Source organism: Dufourea novaeangliae, unplaced genomic scaffold (assembly GCF_001272555.1).
Source record: "Dufourea novaeangliae isolate 0120121106 unplaced genomic scaffold, ASM127255v1 scaffold90, whole genome shotgun sequence".
In the NCBI taxonomy this organism is placed as follows: domain Eukaryota; kingdom Metazoa; phylum Arthropoda; class Insecta; order Hymenoptera; family Halictidae; genus Dufourea; species Dufourea novaeangliae.
In genome coordinates, this window is record NW_015373969.1 from 730,530 (window position 1) to 752,810 (window position 22,281).

The 22,281-nt window shown below is 43.0% G+C and overlaps 2 protein-coding genes across 2 annotated transcripts; one reads left to right on the plus strand and one right to left on the minus strand.

Moving 5' to 3' along the window:
* Nucleotides 1–372: 372 nt before the first annotated feature.
* On the minus strand, nucleotides 373–9,104 carry LOC107186791 (NACHT and WD repeat domain-containing protein 2). Its single transcript, XM_015574729.1, has 26 exons — nucleotides 9,002–9,104; nucleotides 8,642–8,730; nucleotides 8,188–8,304; nucleotides 7,909–8,112; nucleotides 7,692–7,836; nucleotides 7,409–7,634; nucleotides 7,148–7,346; nucleotides 6,679–6,921; nucleotides 6,337–6,534; nucleotides 6,139–6,278; nucleotides 5,477–6,079; nucleotides 5,308–5,413; nucleotides 5,080–5,252; nucleotides 4,531–4,750; nucleotides 4,261–4,474; nucleotides 3,983–4,183; nucleotides 3,796–3,919; nucleotides 3,376–3,729; nucleotides 3,089–3,307; nucleotides 2,872–3,018; nucleotides 2,588–2,793; nucleotides 2,305–2,504; nucleotides 2,081–2,250; nucleotides 1,861–2,019; nucleotides 1,607–1,796; nucleotides 373–519 (listed from the first exon to the last, which is right to left on the minus strand). The coding sequence occupies exons 1-26, from the start codon at nucleotides 9,102–9,104 to the stop codon at nucleotides 373–375; spliced, it is 5,097 nt and encodes a 1,698-aa protein (XP_015430215.1).
* Nucleotides 9,105–9,642: 538 nt separating this feature from the next.
* Nucleotides 9,643–21,946, plus strand: LOC107186812 (transcription-associated protein 1). The gene is given in 11 exon segments (XM_015574752.1): nucleotides 9,643–9,746; nucleotides 9,829–10,128; nucleotides 10,216–10,404; nucleotides 10,468–14,386; nucleotides 14,389–18,176; nucleotides 18,494–19,852; nucleotides 19,941–20,115; nucleotides 20,196–20,427; nucleotides 20,500–21,142; nucleotides 21,239–21,452; nucleotides 21,568–21,946. Coding segments are annotated over 11 exon segments (11,262 nt in total). The 5' UTR covers nucleotides 9,643–9,647; the 3' UTR covers nucleotides 21,912–21,946.
* Nucleotides 21,947–22,281: the final 335 nt, after the last annotated feature.

Consider the following 22,281-nt stretch of genomic DNA (forward strand, 5'->3'; position numbering starts at 1 on the left):
TAACAGAAACGCAAATGTTACACTTGATCACGCCTGCGTCGGCACGAGACGTCTTCGGTCGCGACGCAACATTGTACGATGAAAAGATATTCCCTTGCATAGAGCAAGCGAGAGAATTGTTATTTAAGAAAACAAGAACTATGTCTGTGCAAGGGTAATTGCTGTCTAGCTTGTACTTAGGAGTAATTTCATTTACAATGACTACGGAATTCGTCTCGTGCCCTTTACTTTTTAAACGCGGAGAAAATGTAAAACGGAAAGAAAAGAAAGATTATAAAATTAATTACATGAAAAGACACAAATAAATGTAATATAAATTCTAAAACTTTTGTTTCACATTTATTACTACTTTACTATAAAACCATTGCAATTTTATTCAGCATTCTCGTCTAATTCCTCAATAGTTTCTGCAATGTTAGTGCTTCGCACGATCGTACTTAAGTCGTGAGTTACTCGTGCAATTCGAGCAGCTGCTTTGAATTTAATAGCTGCTCGTTGTTTCTCAGTTTTCTTTTTCCACTAAAAAAAATGTTAATTCGTACTTTAAAATATTATTTAAAATGTAATACATGACCTATGTTCTCTTTCATGTAAAACAAGTGATAGATTTTTGTATCATTTATGTATCTCTGTTCTTACATTGGGTAAAAAAAAAATATAAAAATTGATAGTTTCATAAATTAGGGACATGATTTTTACACCAGACTCAGTACCTACTGTTATCATATAATTCTCTACTTATATATTAATTTTGTATGTCTTTTTCACTGATGGGTGCTACAAGTTATAACGAATACAATTAAAAATAAAGAAATTAATAACGTATAATTTACCCATTATGGAACTACAATACTTGAAATGCCAATATTTGTTATTACTGGACTCTACCTATCAAAACATGATTTTCCTAGTGAAAAAATCGTATAAGGATTCTCTATAGTTATGCTTTTTACACAGTTGGTATCAGATGTCTCTAAGTTTGATGCTTTCCTATCCATAAGAGTGAGAGAGTAAGAGCGAAAGAAAATCGTGGTTGAGTGTTTTGAGAGAACGTTTTAAGTTTGTTAGTTCGTATCTGAGTTGTATGAATAGTTTTATATTTTTGGTAAACAAATGAAGTAAGGTAATTGTTAACAATTTTGACGAAAATTTTGTATACTTTAAAAACTATATTACAATGTAATATCTTTCATAGACAAAAATTGCGTTTTATTTCGTGTTTAAGCGGGATGTTGTGATGTCTAAAATTTTAAGAAAAACGATTGTAATAAAGTGTTGCGAAATGTTTTAAGTTCACTCTAATGGAATACTTCGAATCTATTTCCATTCTAAAGCTTGGTAACTATTTTAAACTGTTTTTATTCAACAATGCGGCAAGTGTTTACCCTAACCTATTTCGCTGGTTGACAAACCTGTGAATAAGTTGAGTACTCGGAGAATTTAATTTCGATTGCAGCATTACTCTTAGGAATTGACTAGAAACTCAGCATAAAGTAAAATCAGTGAGGAATTCGAAATATATTTTTTTTTCACGTGTAGAGTTTTTATGATGTATTTGAAAATGTATAGTGTAATAAGATAGTAACATTAAGAATTAATTACTTACGTCTTCATCACGAGATGGTAAGTTTGAAACATATTCTTTCATTTCTTCTTTCTTGGGATCCAGAATAGCTAGCACTGATACACAACCATCAACCGTACCTAGAACTATACTCTTACCATCATAAGTGCTGTCAATTGCACTTAATTCTGCTTGTACTCTGTAATTTGCTATCATCTCACAATCCGATGATCTAGAAATTAGATACTTGGATAAAATTTTGTGATCCTGTAAATGTAATTTGAATATACATTTACCTAAATACACGTATGGTTTTTCTTCCACTATGGTAATAAAGGACATATTCGTCTGTTCGGTTGAACATGGATATAACAGTGAAAACTCCTTCTGCTACTTTTGGAATATAAGTCTTAACAGTAGTACCTCTTCTTAACTCAAGAAGTTCTAAGCCTCCTCTGTGACAATAGAGATATTAAAGTACCATTTCATACCCTATTTCACTCCAACTGAAATTACCTGCTGGGTGCATATAATGTATATTTTCCATCCTTGCTAATATTTCCGCTCCACTTTGGAATAGTACGAATAAATTTCTTCTTATTTATATCCAAAATAGTACCTTTGTCTGCTCCAATTATCCCTACCCATTGAGGTTTATTGGGCATGGGTATTATGGATATAATATCCTATTAAAATATATAAATATATACGTGTAAGGTACAAACTACTGTTTTTCTTACTTTAAATCCTGGCAATTTTATAGGAATTTTGCTTATCAGTGCACCCGTTTTTTCATTGTAAATCATAATGCAATCTCGGCTGCCTTTATCAGCTGCTGGAACGATCAGGCAAGCATTGTCAGATGTTATTACAACATTTCTGAACGATGCACCTGTCTGGCTTCTGACTAAATATTCCAATGAAAATAATGTTTTTCCATCTATCAAGTAATTAGTCATTATTAGTTATAATAATTACTAATAATAATATTGAACTACTCTATTAATTAGCATCAGCATGTACCAGGTATCGTTCTCATAACAAGGGTTGCAGTGGTCTTCATATTTTCTACCCCAGCAGGATTTTTAGGTCTCGAAACCGCTATAAATTTAGCTGAGTTTTCAATTAACGTCAACTGTTTCACATGCTGTTGCTCTTCTTTGAACAACACTTGTTCTGTGATTCTGTTCCATACTAATACATTGCCCGATTCCGTTGAAATAATGTATCTACAATGGAATATTTAAACTAATTTATATTTCAGTAGATATACATTTATTGTATTTAATTGCTCCACAATTACTGACTTGCCATCGTGTGTCATACAAGCATGTGTAACAATTGCCCCCAAAGGACTGTCTGCTAATTTTGAAATCAACTTTCCAGTTTGCAAGTCCCAGATTCCAACACAGTCTCTGGTGACTATTGCTGCCAAGTTACACTCTTCTGCTAGGCTACATAATTGAGAAGATGTCATAATGAAAATTAACTTACAGGCATATGGTTAACTCATACCTGTATTACCTTATCATGTCTACCTGTAGTTCATGCCTATCTATGACATGGACTTGTTCAAAGATGTTATTTATATTCCATACTTTAACACTTCTATCAATACTCGACGTGACCACACTGTTCCAGTTTCCAACTGTTAGTGCTTCCAATTGAATTATTCTTGCAAAGTGCGCGTCCAATATCTTCACCAACTCGGTTGTCTCTAAGCTCCAAACATATAAGTTTTTCCTGCGAAATAAACGTTAATTAATTTTATTTCGCTTACGATTGCTTTATCAATTTATCATAAAACACACCTCACACCAGCAACAGCGTAATTCTTGGTACCACTGACCATTATCGAATTCGAGTACATCATTCTCGTGCTAATATTTCGTACTCCGTTCGGCAACGTTAACACGTATGCGTCACTTTTATTCTCCAGAAACCAAACGATAAAACCATTCGCGCTGCTAGCTAAAAGCATTTCCTCCTCTCTGTCCAATTTCAACTGCAACAAGTATTCAACGTCATCGTTGTAAGCTCTAGGCATATCAAAAGCTTTTTCCCATTGCGAGGAGGTCTCGTCGCAGGTATATTTTGTGACTCGGTTATCAATGTTATTCGTACAAGTGAATAGGACCGTTTTATCATTAGTCATCGACAGAACACTGCAAGATGTATGTTCTTAAAAATCCACCCAAGTCAAAGAAATCAACATCAAACGGATATTTCACCTATGAAAATTCAGAGGATCCAAAGATCCTTTCTTCCTATAAGTGTGCAGAAGCATGCTAGTGTCGTCCATGTTTCCCGACCAGAACACTATTCTGTAGTCGCCCAAAGTCGAATGTTCCACATCTATGTAATTAGATATATATTTTTTATACTTCCACGTGAGAATAAAGTTTCGTGTCCACTTACTCAGAATTGGCCATTTATTAGAATCCTCGGGATTTGTGTGAGTCTCCAGTAGGGTTCCCCGTAGATCGAATGTGCACCATCCCAGCTTCCCGTAGACGAAGAAGAACTGATTCATCAAATGTACTCCGCACACTGGATCCTCGTTTGGCAGAGGATTGTCAATGGTAACAAACTCGCTGGTCAAAGTGTTCAATACGACGCAAGTGTTAAGTCTTTAGATCAGTCCTTTAAAGAACTTAAGACTCCGTTATTATACTTTCTTAGGCCATTCTTAGAAACCTGATTGTTGGTCGTAAATGCAGCCGCGTATCGATTATCAGGACTCAAAACCAAATTCTGCATAATTCCCTCCACGCCTGGATTAACATCCCTGGTCATGTCGCTGGTGCTCAGGTCCCAGGTGATGAATCTGTTTGATATGGAAACCACGTATCGGTAGTCGGACGTTAGACAGAAGCCGAACACCGCGAACTGATGACCCTCCAACGAGTACTGAAAGATTCAGAGATTAATGTTATCGAGTCAAACGAATCTGCTACCTGAATTACTTTTAGAGGTCCTCCAGGAGTGTGCAGACAATGATAAACAGGGAGCAAAGCACAATTCTTCGCGCCATCGTTGTCACAGGCTCGAAGCAACATTTTCACGTTGACATTGCCCCCTATTTCCGGTAGTAGTCGTCCGATCAGTTGAGGTGCAAGCATATCTGGATGAGAGCTCAGAATCGCACCCCCTAATCTGAGCGCGTCAGCGACCAACATCAGCTCTCTGAACAAATTATTAACACTTTGATATCGGATGACGCAGTAGTACGTCTTTTCAGAAGCAAAAACTGGGGTCGGTTGACGCGGTGGCACGTCTTTCTTAAGTAAGAACTAGAATAGTGAAAAATAGGGAAAAATCGCTTTTCCTCATATGTAAATCTTGACAGATACAAATTAAGTAGTAGTTTCTAAATATTTTTAAAACACCTGAAGTTGTATATTTGCAAACACAAAAACCCTCCCGCCAGCAAAGTGTTAATAATGAATAACAGAGTGAGAAAGTAATATTGAAAATTATAGCGTGTTATTATTTATTACTAGTCGAAACGTTACCTGACGATACTCTGATTGTCGATGAAGGTACAGGCATCCTCAAAGTCCGACAGCACTGCTTGCAGCGGGCACGAGCTGAGCTTCGCGTGCAGCCATTCATAATTGAACAGGACGTTCTCAAAGAGATCGTTGAATCGACGCGATCTGACCAAATGGAACGGCAGTTCGCCGAACTGAAAATTGAGAACGATTCAATGATCGAAGTATAGCACTGATATTCTTATTTACCTTTCTTAGATTGTATCTAGTGATCGTTCCTTCCTTCGAATAGAACGCTAGGGGTTGTTCGGGTACTTTTCTGTCCGCAACGCCTTCCTTGTCGGCTAAATTGAATCTAGAAATGACGATCGATCTCTAGTGATATGTTGAAAAATGATCAAAATAATTGATCACTCACCGATGTCTTTGAATCTCGGTGTACTTGAATGGTTTAGGGCGTCCTCCTCCCCAGATTCCAAGGTAGTAATCGGCTATCATCGAGTGAAAATACATCGCCATGTTCATGTTTTTGAAGTATCTCTCCTTGGCTGTGTCTCTGAACTGTCTGTGATACCAGTTGAGCACACTGACGCCGTCAGCTTCACGTTCGCTTAGATAATTCGGCAGATCGTTTCTTATCCTGGTCCAGAGTAAGGGGGGAATTCGTCTAACGGGTGGTAAATGGTACTGGTAGACGTCGTCCAGTACTTTGTCGTCCAACGAAATCAGATCCTCCAATTCCGATTCCGATAGACCTGATTTGGCAGCAGTGATATAAGCCAATGCATGAAACACCAGAATTTTACCATGTTGTTTTTCGATTCTTTCAAACAGCATCATAATACTGTCCATCACGGTGCTGGTTAAATGGGTATCGGCTGGTTTCGTGTAACTCCTCCATCTGCAGATTTCTGCGAAGACCAACTTCACGAAAATTGGTAGAGAGCATTTGGATATGGCGTTCGCCACCAGGCGCCATTGATAATTGTTCAAGTCCCTGTGTGCTGTCTTCATCCACATCCTGAGAACGACATCATTCTGTATGAAAATACTTTTGGAGATATTTCGTACTTCCTTTACCTTATAACTTCCATAGCCAGATCCTCTCCTAGAGCGACCACTTCGATGAAGTTCTCCTCCGTGTCTATCATTCTACGTAGCAACTGATAATCCCGAGAGATCACGGGATTCGATTCCTCGGCAGCGCAGGACAGCATCATCTAGATCAAGATCTCGAATTGCTTCACCTGAACGTCAGACACTACTTCCATTAAATACCTTGCAGTTTACTGGTAGTCTAGTGGGTAACCAGGATAATTTGTTCCCTTGCACCCCGGTTAATTGATCGACGCTGTCCAGAAATAACAGAATCGGTTGTTCATTGGTGGCGAGTGTCAGTAAGTATTTAAAATAGGCTGTTAATGGCACAAGATCGTCCGGTATTTCTTCGAAGGGCAACATGAAGTTGTAGGAGATCTACACATATATGGTAGAAGATCCATGTTATATTACCAAAAAGTAACATGATTATACAGTATAAAATATTTTTGGCACTTTCACAATTAAAACAGATATTCGGGGGGACACATTTAACTGCGATATCCTGTATTAATTACTCACCTGTTGACAAATGGAAATCAGTGTGGGTGTCAGGGCACTACTGTCAGGGGTGGTGCCAAGAAATCGGATAATGTTGATAGGCTTTTTCCCAGTTAGCCATGTTCCACTCGTCAGTCCAGCGCTCTTTGCTAATAAAGATGTCTTTCCACACCCTCCTTCGCCATACAGAACCAGAGGCTTGTCGCTATCATCTAACATGTATTCCTTGATCCTCACCAGGGTGTCTTCTCGACCATAAAACACCTGAACACAGTAAACCATCGATGAGTATTCAAAGGCTCCTCAGCACTGACAATGACTGTTCAGACGTCATCCCGACCACTGGGCGCTTGATGGTGGAGACGACGTCTAAACACTAAGTGCCGAGGAGCCTTCGGACACTCATCAATATTTTAAGTTTGTATTTCGTTTCGGATGTAAAAAGTAGAATATAAAGCTCGAGTAATTTATTCTCGTTAATTGAACGTACTCTGACAGAATTGTTACAGGCGTGCAGATGCTGTAGCATTTCTGTTATGATCTGTCCCTGCGCGGAGCTGTCCTCTTTCCTCATTGCCCGATCCACCAGTTTCACTATGTTCCGATAAAAATGCGTTATGAAGTGCTGAAGGTACTCACTGTGGGTCTCTGGGTCTAAACCTTCTCGACCAATCCATTCCACAGTGTATCTAAATCGATATAATTGAAGAACAATTGTAATACTGAATCCACGTTTTTAGCTACGAAATACCTTTGCAGATTCGTGGTCTCGATCTTCTCCGGAAGTCTTTCGTCCCTCAGGTTCGCCAACAATTTCGAAGCTTCGTTGTCCAAGCTTCTGTTCGCTATGTCCAAGAACAAATTGGCTTTCCTTAAATTCTGTAGATTGATATTGTTTATGTACCTTACATAGGCCAGACAATGATTCTTCGTGTTCTTTACATTCAGTACACCATTAATGACTTCCCTCTCGGTTACTGTAGAAAAATAATAATTAGAATAACATTATGTTATAATTAGTTGATCTTTCGTACCAGACATGAAATAATTATGCATCGTATCTTTGTCGAATTTCCCCGTATTGAACAAAGACTGCGCCCCTTTTCTGAACAGTTTCTGCATCTTTATCATTGTATCCCACCAAATTGCCTGATCCTCCTGCTGGAGCTTCGGTATTCTCTAAAATACGAAAATTTAGTACCCAAACAACTCACTGTCTTCTTCTTAGCTAGAAGGAAAAAGATTCTGTACTTTGTTGTTGAAATTTTTCAAAATGGATGATATTGGTTGGAGAATACTCATCGGTGGTACAGCGTTACTGTCCTTTTTGTACCATCTATCCAGAAGACTAACGTCCATTCCCTGACCGTCCAATTCCGTTCGTAACATTTCCAATTCAGAACTGAGGACGTACGTTGGGATAGGACGATAACCGTATTTTTGTCCAAGAAAAACCTAGAAAAATAAAGAGATATATCGCATGGTTCCGAGATTAACAAATTCATATGGGTAAATTTTTCCAATTGTTACCACAAAATTCGGACCCATAGAGAGTCTCTGACAATTTTCTATTTCCCTCATACAGAGCTCCGTGGTCATATGATCGTCAGTTGCTTCGTCCCTCACGCCCCATCTCATGTCAACTACCTGCAATTGTGTTTGTTGATCATTTATATTCGATACATAAAATTAGAATTCAATTCGGTAAGTGGCAGGTTAACTTGATGTTCAGCTTGAAATTTAGCATTCAAAGTTTGGGAAAAGTTTCGTTCGTGTCAGGAACTGGTACCTGGTACGATGGAAATCAATTGTTCAAGGTCGTCTGAGCAGAACACAGATTTTGGCAATCTTTAGACACGATTCCACAGATATGCGCAATATCTTTCAAGTATATGTATAGAGAACCAATCGCTATCAATTGCGATCTATTATACTAATCTATTAATTGTTGGAACATATTTTGATTAGACGATTCTGTAATTACCTGAAACTCCAATCCGTGTTTTTCCCTGCAATAGTCCTTCAGTTTGGGGTAGCATTGTGCCATCAAGGTATTACGCTCCATCGCGGTGTCTGGATTAAAATATTCATCGTTTAGAAACAAACGAAGATTTAGACTCTTATGAGTAGACCGCGGATGTTTATGCATTTATATCATCCGTTAACTTGGAAAATGCAATAAAATAAAGGTTTTAATAAGGTTTTAACATTATTTACGTGTTATTATCAACATGGTTAAGCCTTTAATACAAAATTCAAAATTCTGCAGCATTTTAATTTTCAGATATTAGTGCCTGAAGTTGTTAATTTTCATAAACTTCCGCTACTTATGAGTCTAACTTACCGGTAAAGGTGGAACTTGTGAATATTCTGACGATTTTAGAGCTGACAGCAGGCAGGGACTTCAAAGATCCCGCGAAGATCGAATCTATAGTTGCTTCGTCCATTTTTTCACCGTTGTAATCGTTGTTATTCTCTTACGAATGGATCTCAGTTGCATCAGGTTACCAGCAACATTACAACGATACTGAGATCGTGTCCAGAATTTCGCGAGCATTTATACTGAGTGGATATATATTCGTGGTTCACTAACATCTCCGTACTACATATTTCTACCATTCGTGATAAAGATCCGTCACCCGGGTTCTCAATGTTTTTTGCGTTAATAAATTTCAACGTAGTGACTCTTATTGTTGTCTAAGATCAAACGTGTCGATTCGTAAAAAGAAAATCTAGAACTTAACTAAAAGTCGAGAAAACTGGCGAACGAGCAGTTGCTAGGGATTGTTTACACAGCCTAACGTGTGTTGTATTTCATTGATTTTCCAAAGGGCTGTACATTTTATGTTTTAATCTTTTAATCAATCCTCGAAATCTTATGATGGTGTTTGACGTTTGATTTTTCGCAGGTTTTCTAATGGACCAGACGTAGCGGAACGCGAGATTTTGATTGAACAATCAAAATGGCACCACCGGACCCAGTGACGCAGATGAACACGTACCGTTCGTACGTGACCATGCTGGCCGATCCGGTCTCGAAGGACGAGTTGAAGCTGAAGGCCGCTCAAGAATTGTCGGAGAATTTTGAGGTACCCCCTCTCCAGATTCGTCGAACGAATTGTTGTTTAAATCGCCCAGAATCAAGTGTCATCCACGATTCTTCTTCGGCAGGTCATCATGTGTTCTTCCCAGTATCCGGCATTTCTTGATCACATGATGAAAATATTTTTAAAGATTCTCCAAGAAGGCGAACCTCACTTCATATCGGAATACAACATACAGCAAGTTAGGAAATTGATCTTAGAAATGATACACAGATTGCCGAGCAACGACCATCTACGTCCGTACGTGAAACAGATATTGAGCCTTATGTCGAAGCTGTTGGAGACCGACAACGAGGAGAACGTGTTGGTTTGTTTGAGGATCATCATCGAGCTGCACAAACAGTACAAACCGACTTTTAACCCAGAGGTAGGAATTCCTTTAATCTTTTACGAAGTGATTAAATATTTTAGAAACTAACACTAATGTTTTATTTGTCGTGCCTTTTTTGCGCAGATACAATATTTTCTACAATTCGTGAAATCAGTGTACAGTGAGTTACCAAAGAATTTGCCAAAAATATTCGAGCCTCGTCCACCGTTGAGGGTGAAAGATTTGTCGGAGATAAACATAGAGGCTCTTCTAAAAGAAACTTTCACTATAACGGCGATTCAAAGCGAGAAGAAAGCAGCGGATGGCACTGTCGTTACGGTAAGTATTTCAAGAAACAAAATCTTGAGCTGTTCATTAAAGCGACATTATTACAAGAAACAAATTTCTTCGCAGTATAACCTCATTCCCAAGGCAGTGCTGTCTCTCAAAGTGCTCCAAGAGCTACCGATCATCGTGGTGTTGATGAACCAATTGTACAAGCAAAACGTACACCAAGACGTCTCGGATTTCATTCCCCTAGTGATAACGACGATAACACTGCAACCGAGCCCTCAGCACAGAGCATCGCCAGGATTCAACAAGGAGGTCTTCGTCGACTTCATGGGAGCTCAGATCAAGACATTATCTTTCTTAGCGTACGTGATCCGAATTTATCAGGACGTGGTGTCCCAGCACAGTTCCATATTGGTGAAAGGTATCTTAGGTTTGTTCACATTGTGCCCGATGGAGGTGGCCCATTTGCGAAAAGAATTAGTAATAGCGTCCAGGCATATACTGGCCACCGATTTACGTAACAAATTCATACCGCACATGGAGTGCTTCTTCGACGAGGACATATTCATCGGCCGAGGATGGACGACCCACGAGTCTCTTAGACCTTTAGCGTACTCGACCCTCGCGGATCTGGTTCATCATGTCAGATTACTGTTACCATTGAGCGACGTTTCCAGAGCCGTGCATCTGTACAGTAAAAATTTGCTGGATCAGAGTCTTCCAACGGCCGTCCAGATGGTATCTTGTAAACTGTTGATGAACCTGGTGGACACCGTCAGGCAAAGATCCGACGCGGAGAACAGTACCCAAGGCAGGGAGCTACTGATGAGGATTCTCCTAGTGTTCGTTTTGAAATTCAAAACGATCGCGAAGATTTATATACCGATTCTACGCAACAAGGCGAAGCAAATGACTCCTCCTGGCTTGGACATCAAAACCGAGGACGTCAAGCCGGTCATCCCTGATCTGAACGAGGACAAAGAGGCTGGGAAGTCCAAGTTCGGTTTTCCTTCTTCCCAAGCGATGAGCTTCAACGTGGCCGACTACAGGAACCTGGTGAAGAGTTTAGTGCACGGTGCAAAGGCAATTACCTCGAACTGCATCAACTCTAAAACCGGCGAGGTGACACAGTCCAATCAGTTTCAGTCGAAGGAGACGCTGGTGTACATCAAGTTGGTGAAATGGGCATTGCCAGCGTTAGATATTTACACGATCGGCCCTCCTACCATCGGAGCCATCGCACAGCCAGGAAGACCAGCCCAATCTCAAACGATTCGCACGAGGGAAGAGAAGGAAGTTCTGGAGCTGTTTGGTAACGTGTTCACGCAAATGAATCCTCAGACATTCCAAGAAATATTCTCGACTTCCATCGACTACATGGTCGAGAGGATTTTTAAGAATTGTGCACTGCAAATCATTGGTAGCGCCTTTCTGTCCAGTCCGACGATATCGTCTACGTTTGCAACCATATTGGTTGAATACCTACTGGAACGAATGGGCGACATGGGCTCGAACGTGGAAAGAAGCAATTTGTATTTGAGACTCTTTAAGCTGGTGTTTGGTAGCGTGTCCCTCTTTCCCGCTGAGAATGAACACATGTTGAGGCCACACCTGAATCAGATAGTCAATCGGGCAATAGAATTGGCGATGTCAGCGAAGGAACCGTACAACTATTTTCTTCTGCTTCGTGCTCTGTTCAGATCAATCGGAGGCGGTTCTCACGATCTCCTGTACCAAGAGTTCTTGCCACTGCTTCCGAATATGTTGGAAGGTTTGAATAGACTGCAGTCCGGTCTACACAGGCAACACATGAAAGATCTGTTCGTTGAATTGTGTCTCACGGTGCCGGTAAGGCTCAGTTCCCTCTTGCCTTACCTCCCAATGCTGATGGATCCTCTTGTCTCAGCTCTGAACGGTAGCTACTGTTTAGTCAGTCAAGGATTACGAACTTTGGAGCTCTGTGTGGACAATCTTCAACCAGATTTCCTTTACGAGCACATACAACCAGTTCGAGCGGACCTGATGCAAGCACTTTGGCGAACTTTGCACAATCCAACCGACCAGGCTCACGTGGCTTTCCGAGTTCTGGGTAAGTTCGGTGGAGGAAACAGGAAGATGATGATCGAGCCGCAAAAGCTAGAGTACAATGATCGCGAGACCAATTCACCAGCTGTGGTCGTCTACTTTCAAGAACCCACTAAACCCATCGATTTCACGGTGGAGAAGGTTATCGAGACCGCTTTCAACGCCCTGAAATCGAACAACACCGACTCGTTTTACCGTAGACAGTGTTGGGAAGTGATAAGTTGCTACCTTGCTGCTTCATTGCGACTGGACGATAATAATGCTGTGCTCTACAAACTGTTCATGCATCCAGCCTTCAAAGAGGGCAAGATTCCTCACCAGCAAGGACCTCATTACAAATGTCCAGACTCGGTCGCGAGGAATGTCCAGCAGACTGCTCTGACTGGACTGTTCGTCGCTGCGGAGATCAAAGAATTGAGACATTCTGTGCTAGGTACTGTTGTATCAATTGTAAGACATTACACGATGGTGGCGATAGCTCAGCAATCTGGCCCATTCTGTCTAACTGGAAGACAAGTACGCATGCAGGGTCAGGATCCCCTGGTTCTGATCGATGCTCTGGCAGTCATCATGGGCCACGAGGAAAAAGAACTTTACAAATCTGGTCACCTAGCTTTAGTTCTCATCTTGGAAACCGCGACCAATATTCTGGGCTCGAAAGAACGAGCCTGTCAGTTGCCTCTAATGGAATATTTAGCAGAGAAGATGTGCTCCCTCTGTTACGAACGTGCCTGGTACGCTAAACTGGGTGGCTGTATAGCGATCAAGTTCCTTTTCGAACGAATGGCGACGAAGTGGGTCCTTAATCATCTGTTCGTGTTTCTGAAAGCTCTGATGTTCGTGATGATGGATCTTACCGAAGAAGTGTCCAACGGAGCCATAGACATGGCTAAGGCTAACTTGGAAAAGATGCTGAGGGTATGCGTGAATCCTGGAATACAGGACGGAAATACTGAACTGATAGAGGCGCAGAACAAAAGCTTGTATGAAGTAACTCACGAGTTGGTCAGACAGGTTACGTCGCCTCATACTTTGGTGCGAAAGCAAGCAATGTCCTCCTTGCGATTGCTTGCTGAAATTCAGAATAAAACTGTCACCGAAGTGATGGAACCTCATAAAGAGGTTCTGGCCGATATGATACCGCCCAAGAAGCATTTGCTCAGACATCAACCCGCCAACGCTCAAATCGGTCTTATGGATGGGAACACATTCTGTACCACGCTGAATCCTCGACTTTTCACCATCGATCTGACAGTGATGGAACACAAAGTGTTCTTCCAGGAGCTGTTGGCGCTCAGCGAGGCGGAGGATGCTAACTTGAATAAACTACCCTGTTACAAATCCGTCTCGAACCTCATTCCTCTCCGAAAGTCAGCGTTAAAAGCCCTAGCAGCTTGTCATTATATAGTAGCCTGCAGAGAAAAGATTTTCGGTGTACTTTACAAAGCTCTGGAGAAACCGAACGCCGAGTTGCAAGAAGCAGCGTTCGAGTGCATGCAGAAATTCATCGCCGGTTTCCAGATCGACATGGAGTCCGTTCACGTTATCATGCGACCGATGCTGTTGACTTTAGGCGATCATCGTAACCTGAGTCTCAATTGTGTAAAAAGACTTTCGTATTTGACTCAACTGTTCCCTAGTACCTTCAGTATTACCCTTTGCGAGCAATTGTTGCAGCACTTGAAGAAGCTTTTGGAGAATCTGATACAGGCTCATAAAGGTATATCCAAGTCAGGTGAGAACGAACAGAAGATAGCAACCATCATAGGAATTTTCCACGAGATCCCTGCAGCTACGCCGAAGTTCATCGATGTTCTGTGCAGATTGGTTCTACAGACAGAGAAGTCGCTGATGGTTGAAGTATCCAGCCCGTTTCGCATACCTTTAATGAAGTTTTTACTGCGATACCCGACAGAAACCATGAATCTATATTCCGTGATGTGTTGCACAACAGCACGGCAAGACTGATAACGACGTTGTTAGCTCACTCTCAAACGAACTCGAACCTGACCCACACCGAAAAAAGCGAGCTTCAACATCAAGCTATTAAAATCATAGCTATTCTGATTAAGTTCGACGAACAGTGGTTGTCCACGCAGACTCAATTAGTAGGGGCTCTGAAGCAAATTTGGTGCAACGACGAATACCAGGCGTTGCATAAAAAGGTTGAAAGCGTGGACTATTGCCATTGGAAGGAACCGAAACTCATAGTCAAGATCCTGTTGCATTATTTTCGTCACCATTCGAACGATATCGATTTACTATTCCAATTATTAAGAGCGACTTGTGACAGATTTATCCCTGATTTTCAATTCTTGAGGGACTTCCTGGAGCACACCGTGGCTCAGGAATTCACGGTCGAATGGAAACGTAGTGCTTTCTTCAGGTTCGTCGATCACTTTCCCACGAACAACCTGTCCCAAGAACTGAAGGCCAATGTTCTCCAATTGATCGTCATTCCCTGCTTCGCTGTCAGTTTCGAAAGAGGGGAGGGTATCAAATTGGTCGGAGGCGCACCAATGCCCTATCAAGATAATCCAGAGAACGTTGTGTCCGTCTTCATCAGCAAGATCATCGATCCAGATAATCCATTCGGGTCCGCTGACTGTGTTCGTATATCATTGCTCCAGTTCTCATGTCTGCTGGTCGAACAGGCCTCGCAGCATATCCACGATGTCACGAACAAAAGGCAGGGCAACAAGCTACGAAGATTGATGACGTTCGCGTGGCCCTGCTTGCTTGGAAAGAACTGCGTTGATCCCACGACTAGATACCACGGTCACTTGCTTCTGAGTCACATAATCGCAAAGTTCGCCATTCACAAAAGAATTGTTCTTCAGGTTTTCCATAGTCTATTGAAAGCACACGCTTTGGACGCAAGGAACGTTGTGAGACAGGCTTTAGAAATCCTGACTCCCGCGATGCCAGTCAGAATGGAGGATGGCAACACGATGCTAACACACTGGACCAAGAAAATCATCGTGGAGGAGGGACACTCGATGCAGCAGCTGTTCCATATTCTTCAGTTGGTGGTCAGACACTATAAAGTGTATTATCCAGTCAGACATCATTTAGTCCAGCATATAGTGAATTCTATTCAGAGGCTCGGATTCAGTCCGACAGCAACGATAGAGCATAGAAGGCTCGCTGTCGAGTTGGCGGAAGTGATAATAAAGTGGGAGCTTCATAGGATCAAAGACGAGGCGGAAAGTGCTGATTCTGGGGGAAATAGAGGTGGTCAAGGATCACTGAAGCGGCCGATGAACGACGATCCTACAGGGACCAAACGACTGACTACTCAGGCACCCACTGGGAATACACCAATTCCGGTGATTCTGCCTAGAATAGAACCAGGATCCACGAAACCCATCGAGAGAGCCCATGCTGATGCGATCCTCAACTTTCTGCTGCGTTTGGCTTGTCAGGTGAACGATGTTACAACTATTCACGGTAATCCAGGCGAACAACTCTCTCGACGTTGCGTAGCCTTGTTGAAAATGGCTTTAAAACCTGACGTCTGGCCCCAGTCCTGTGATCTGAAACTGGCCTGGCTGGATAAAGTGTTGGCCAGCGTCGATAGTGCTCAGCCAATCTATGGAAACATCTGCACTGCTTTGGAAGTCCTCACGTTCTTGCTGGGAGTGATGAAGAGGGAACAGATACTCGCGAGTTTCAAATCTTTGCAACGCGGGATCGGTGCCTGTATCGCTAGCAGTAACACGAAAGTCATTCGGCTGGTTCACGGGTTGCTGTCCAGGTTGATGACCATTTTCCCTGCAGAACCGACTTCTTCCACTGTTGCTTCAAAGTACGAAGAATTGGACACCTTGTACACTACCGTTGGTAAATTTGTGGTGGATGGTTTGGCGACTTACGAGAAGAACACAGCAGCTACTCCTAGTACATTATTCGGTACCTTGATGATGCTGAAGGCAGCTTGTACAAATAATCAGAGCTACATCGATCGATTGATAACTCCGTTCATGAGAGTTCTCCATAGAATGGCCAAAGACCACCTACACTCGACTCAAGCAGAGGCCAATCCAGTTGGTAGCGAGTTGCTGATATTGAGTTTGGACCTCGTGAAAAATCGAGTGGTGGTGATGGGCGTGGAGATGAGAAAATCGTTCATAGGGTCGATTCTGGTCGGATTGATCGAGAAAACGCAGGACATTAAGGTGATGAAGGCCATCACGAAAATGCTGGAGGAATGGATGAAGAACAAGAATCCCATCGCGATGAATCAAGCACCTAGTCTCCGGGAGAAGTCGATTTTATTGGTGAAAATGATGCAGTACGTGGAGAAACGATTCCCCGATGATTTGGAACTCAACAGACAATTCTTGGAACTGGTCAACTACATATACAGGGACGAAACACTGAAATCCTCTGAGCTCACCTCTAAATTGGAGCCAGCATTCTTGTCAGGTTTACGTTGCGTTCAACCCCAAATACGAGGAAAGTTCTTCGAGGTGTTCGACGGATCGATGAGAAGACGCCTTCACGATAGACTATTATACATAATTTGCAGTCAAAGCTGGGACGCGATCGGTCCCCATTACTGGATCAAACAGTGCATCGAGTTGCTACTCGTCACAGCGAATTCAAGCACCCAGATTCAGTTGTCCAATCAGGACACGTTGCTACCGAGCGTAACCTCTGTGATCAACATGACAGACAACGAGGAGCACAAGAATTACATAATATACAGTTCTGTGAACGAAGAGCCACAGGACATTTCGGACGTGGTGGAGGTGAAGGAAGAAATACTGGACATGGACCTGTCCACTGTTGACTCGTCGACCGTTCCTGAAGAGATGGCTACCACTGGCAAAGCAACCTTGACGCAGTTCATCGCGAAGCAGGGTGAATTCATCGAGCACGCGAAGAAGATACGAACGGAGCAATTGTTACTGGCTGCGGCGCAACTTTGTCACATGGACACGAACCTGGCGGAACGTGTCTGGCTGGACACTTTCCCAAGGATCTGGAGTATCTTGGACGAACATCAGCATAATACTCTGATAGCGGAAGTGGTACCTTTCATTTGCAGTGGGACCCACGTTATTCAGAAGGACTGTCATCCAAGTGCAATCGCCACGTTCGTCGAGGCATTATCGCACTGCAATCCCTCGGTGCCCATGAGGCCAGCTTTGATGAAGTACCTGGGCAGATCTCACAATCTCTGGCACAGGATGACGCTTAGTTTGGAACAGATGGCTTTCGACAACGGGAACAATCAGTTCAAGATCAAACGGGAGTCAGACTGTTATGACTTCGAACCCGATAATAGTCCTCATGCTGAGATTCTGGACTCTTTGTCGGACATGTACTCGTTATTGTGCGAGGAGGACATGTGGTCTGGCCTGTGGCAGAAACACGCGCATTATAAGGAGACTCTACAGGCGACAGCGCTCGAGCAACAGGGTTTCTTCGAGCAAGCTCAAGGAGCGTATGATGTCGCGATGACGAAGTTCAAACAGGATTATGTGTCGACACCGGCTCCGTTCAAAATTCAACGGGAGGCTATGCTCTGGGAACAGCATTGGATCAGGTGCGCGAAAGAATTGAATCAGTGGGATTTGTTGTTGGATTACGGTAGCAAGAAGGCGGAGAAGAATCCGTTTCTGATACTGGAGAGCTCTTGGAGAATTCCCAATTGGACGATGATGAAGGAGGCTCTTGCTCAGGTCGAACACAATTGTCCGAAGGAGATGGCTTGGAAGGTAAAGAACAACGATTATTCATTCTTGTTACTAGACTGCAGATGTTTATGCAAATGCATGTTTTAGAGGAATGGATTTTAAAAATGGGATTTCCACAGAGGTATGTGTCATTATTAACGGGGCATTATGAAAGTATATTTTTTTACGTCTTCTTATATAAAATATACTTTTGTACGTATATCTTGCACATACTCTGCATATTCGCTGCATATCTTAATTCCATAAACTTCCGCAGTCTACTTATTAGAATAAAAAACAGTAAGGTTGCAAGTTGGAATCGTTATATATTTCGTATTTTTCGTATTTTTCCTTTCCAGGTGAATTTATACCGTGGTTTCCTGGCGATATGCAACAGCGAGGATCAACACCTGAACGCGGTGGAACGATACGTGGAGCTTGCATCCGGTCTGTGCATGCGTGAATGGCGCCGGCTGCCTCATATCGTCAGCCACGTGCATCTGCCGTTGCTTCAAGCCGCCCAGCAGATAATGGAGTTGCAAGAAGCTATGCAGATCCATCAGGGACTGTTGCACGGACGAAGCACGTCGTTGCACGACATGAAGGCGATCGTGAAAACCTGGAGGAATCGTTTGCCGGTGATAGCCGACGATCTAAGCCACTGGTCGGACATCTTCACGTGGCGTCAGCATCATTACACGTTCATTTCGAGTCATTACGATTCTCAGCAAGACCAAACGACCAATCACTCGATGCTCGGCGTGCACGCATCGGTTCAGGCGATCATTCACTTCGGCAAGATAGCCAGGAAGCACAATCTCTGCGGTGTGTGCTTGGATTCGTTGTCGAGGATCTACACGATACCCAGCGTTCCTATTGTCGACTGCTTCCAAAAAATCAGACAGCAGGTGAAGTGTTACCTGCAAATGGCTTCGGTCAGCGGAAAGAACGAATTACAGGAGGGTCTGGAGGTAATCGAGTCGACGAACCTTCGGTACTTCACAAAGGAAATGACTGCAGAATTCTATGCGCTGAAAGGGATGCTACTATCGCAAATCGGTCGATCAGACGATGCGAATAAAGCGTTCTCAGCTGCTGTTCAGTTGCACGATACTTTAGTGAAAGCCTGGGCTCTTTGGGGCGACTACTTGGAACACATATTCACGAGAGATGCTCGTCAGATATCCATTGGAATCTCAGCGATCACTTGTTTCCTGCACGCCTGTAGACATCAAAATGAGTCCAAGTCGAGAAAGTATCTGGCCAAAGTCTTGTGGCTTCTCACCTACGACGATGATAAATTCTCTCTGATGGAGGCTGTGGATAAATACGCGGTAGGAGTTCCTCCGATTCAATGGCTACCTTGGATACCTCAACTGTTGATGTGCCTGGTCCGACACGAGGGCAACGTTATCCTGAATCTACTCAGTCAAGTTGGACGGGTCTTCCCGCAGGCGGTGTACTTCTCGATCAGAACTCTCTATCTGACACTGAAGATCGAGCAGCGGGAGAGGTACAAAAGCGCGGAATTGGCCGCTGGAAAGAATCAGGAGGGAGTGGAGGGTCGTGGGACAGCGGGGAATGTTCAACAACAGGGTGTACCGGAAACGGGACCAATACGAGCCACGCCGCCGATGTGGAGGTGCTCGAAGATTATGCACATGCAAAGGGACATTCATCCTACTATTCTGTCCAGCTTGGAAGGAATTGTGGACCAGGTTGGTTTTCGGTTCGATTTTTACTGTTCTCGATTATTAAGATCCTAATTGCACATGTAAATAAATCGGAATAACTTGTGTTCTCCAGATGGTATGGTTCCGGGAAACGTGGTACGAGGAAGTTCTAAGGCAGCTGAGACAAGGCTTGGCAAAGTGTTACGCGATAGCGTTCGAGAACCGTGGAGCTGTCAGCGAGGCCACCATAACACCACACACATTGAACTTCGTGAAGAAACTAGTCTCGACGTTCGGCATAGGAATAGGTAAGTCCTACCCTCCCTACGGATCTCTTTCTGCTCTGAGAGAAACGAGTTCTTAAAGGCGATTCCCTGTAAAATCGTAGAAAACATATCCTCATCTCAAAACGTGAACAACACATTTGGCTCAGCGGCTTCAGAATCCTTGGCGCGCAGGGCACAGGCAACCGTCCAGGATCCCGTTTTCCAGAAAATGAAAGGTCAATTCACTAGCGACTTCGACTTCACCGTGCCAGAGGCGAGGTTGCTGCACAATTTGATTAGCAAGCTGAAGAAGTGGATCAAGATTCTCGAAGGGAAGACGAAGCAGTTGCCAAAGTAAGTGTCTATACCTATAACTCGGGTGTCAATCGTTAAAAAAACATCGTCTAATCGAAATATTCGTCACAGGTCCTTCCTGATTGAAGAAAAATGCCGGTTTCTCAGCAACTTCAGCCTAAAGACCGCGGAGGTAGAGCTGCCCGGTGAATTCCTATTACCCAAACATTCACATTACTACGTGAGGATAGCAAGGTTCATGCCAAGAGTTGAAGTTGTTCAACGACACAACACCGCAGCCAGGAGATTACGGATTCGCGGCCATAACGGTCGTCTGTATCCTTATCTGGTGGTCAACGACGCTGGGCTAGGGGATGCAAGACGCGAAGAACGTGTACTGCAGTTGCTAAGAATGTTGAATCACTACTTGGCCAAGCAGAAAGAGACCTCCAGGCGATTCTTACACTTTACCGTACCGCGTGTCGTCGCTGTTTCGCCGCAGATGCGACTAGTGGAAGACAATCCTGCCTCGGTTTCGTTATTGGACATTTACAAACAAGGCTGTGCAAAACTAGGAATAGAACACGATGCACCTATTGCTAGGTATTACGAGAGATTGGCAACGGTACAAGCCAGAGGGGCGCAAGCGAGTCATCAGGTTTTAAGGGATATATTGAAAGAGGTACAGACGACCATGGTTGCCAGGACTATGCTGAAAGACTGGGCAGTGAAGACATTTCCCGGTGCCACCGATTATTGGACCTTTAGAAAAATGGTACTATTATGCGTATAGATAAATACGTTGATTTCCCTATCATTCGTGTTGTATGTAGTACGAGTAGTAACATTGCAAAATGTTTCTACATTGCAGTTCACATTACAATTATCTTTGGCCTGCTTCGCGGAGTACGTGCTCCACCTGACGAGGCTAAACCCAGACATGATGTACGTGCATCAAGATTCCGGTCTGATCAACATCGCCTACTTCAAGTTCGATGTCGACGACACATCCGGCGAGCTGGACGCAAACAGGCCAGTTCCATTCCGACTGACACCGAATATTCTTGAATTCCTTACGAGTACAGGTTCGTACAGAACACATATGGTTATTAAAATCGTTCACGATAGTTTTGTACATTATATATAAAACAATGGTCTTGTATATTGTATATTAAAAAAAAAAAAATTACTTTTATCTAGGTGTCTCTGGGCCGCTGACTGCCAGCGCCATTGCCACAGCGCGTTGTCTGGTGCAACCATCCTTCAAAGTGCACACGATTCTGCGGGCAATCTTACGCGACGAGGTGATTGCGGATCATAACAAAAAACAGGAAGACGCGGAGAACGCGTCCCAAACACCGACCGACATGAAAGGCGAGCTTCTGATAACAATGGTCACCCGTGCGGTCACGGCCATCATCACCAGATTAAACTCATTGGCCAATTTCGACGGAACCGACAGCAAGGTTAGCACACTGGTGGCCGCAGCCAATAGCCACGACAATCTGTGCAGAATGGATCCGTCTTGGCACCCATGGCTGTAAATTTGTCCTTCGATAAGCCTATACGTGCTTCCATTAGAAACACACACGTAAAGAACGTCGATGACCGTAGATGGGTCCTCGTCCCCTAATTCTGTGCAGTCTCTTCTGTATTATTCGTATTGATTTAGATTTCACACGCGAGAAACCGTCTACGATCATCGATATTTTTTGCTCTCTGGATCTCTCGATTCAATTCGTTACCTTCTTCTTTCTTAGTAATTTCAAACGACGAAATCACTACCTTTCATGTAAATATATTACCTTAGTAATGTAAGGAGTTACTTACAACAAGGACCGGTTTTTCGTAACTTGGCGAACGGAATATGGTTTTTTGACTGTACGTTTCACTTGCGTCGATTAATTTCATTTA

Excerpts from the sequence above, each read along its gene's own strand:
- LOC107186791 (XM_015574729.1), bottom strand. The coding sequence starts at position 9,104 with ATGGACGAAGCAACTATAGATTCGATCTTCGCGGGATCTTTGAAGTCC. Across the intron at positions 2,794-2,871 it reads TGTATGACACACGATGGCAA|ATACATTATTTCAACGGAAT; the intron begins GTCAGTAATTGT and ends ATTCCATTGTAG. Across the intron at positions 2,251-2,304 it reads TAAAATTGCCAGGATTTAAA|GATATTATATCCATAATACC; the intron begins GTAAGAAAAACA and ends ATATTTTAATAG.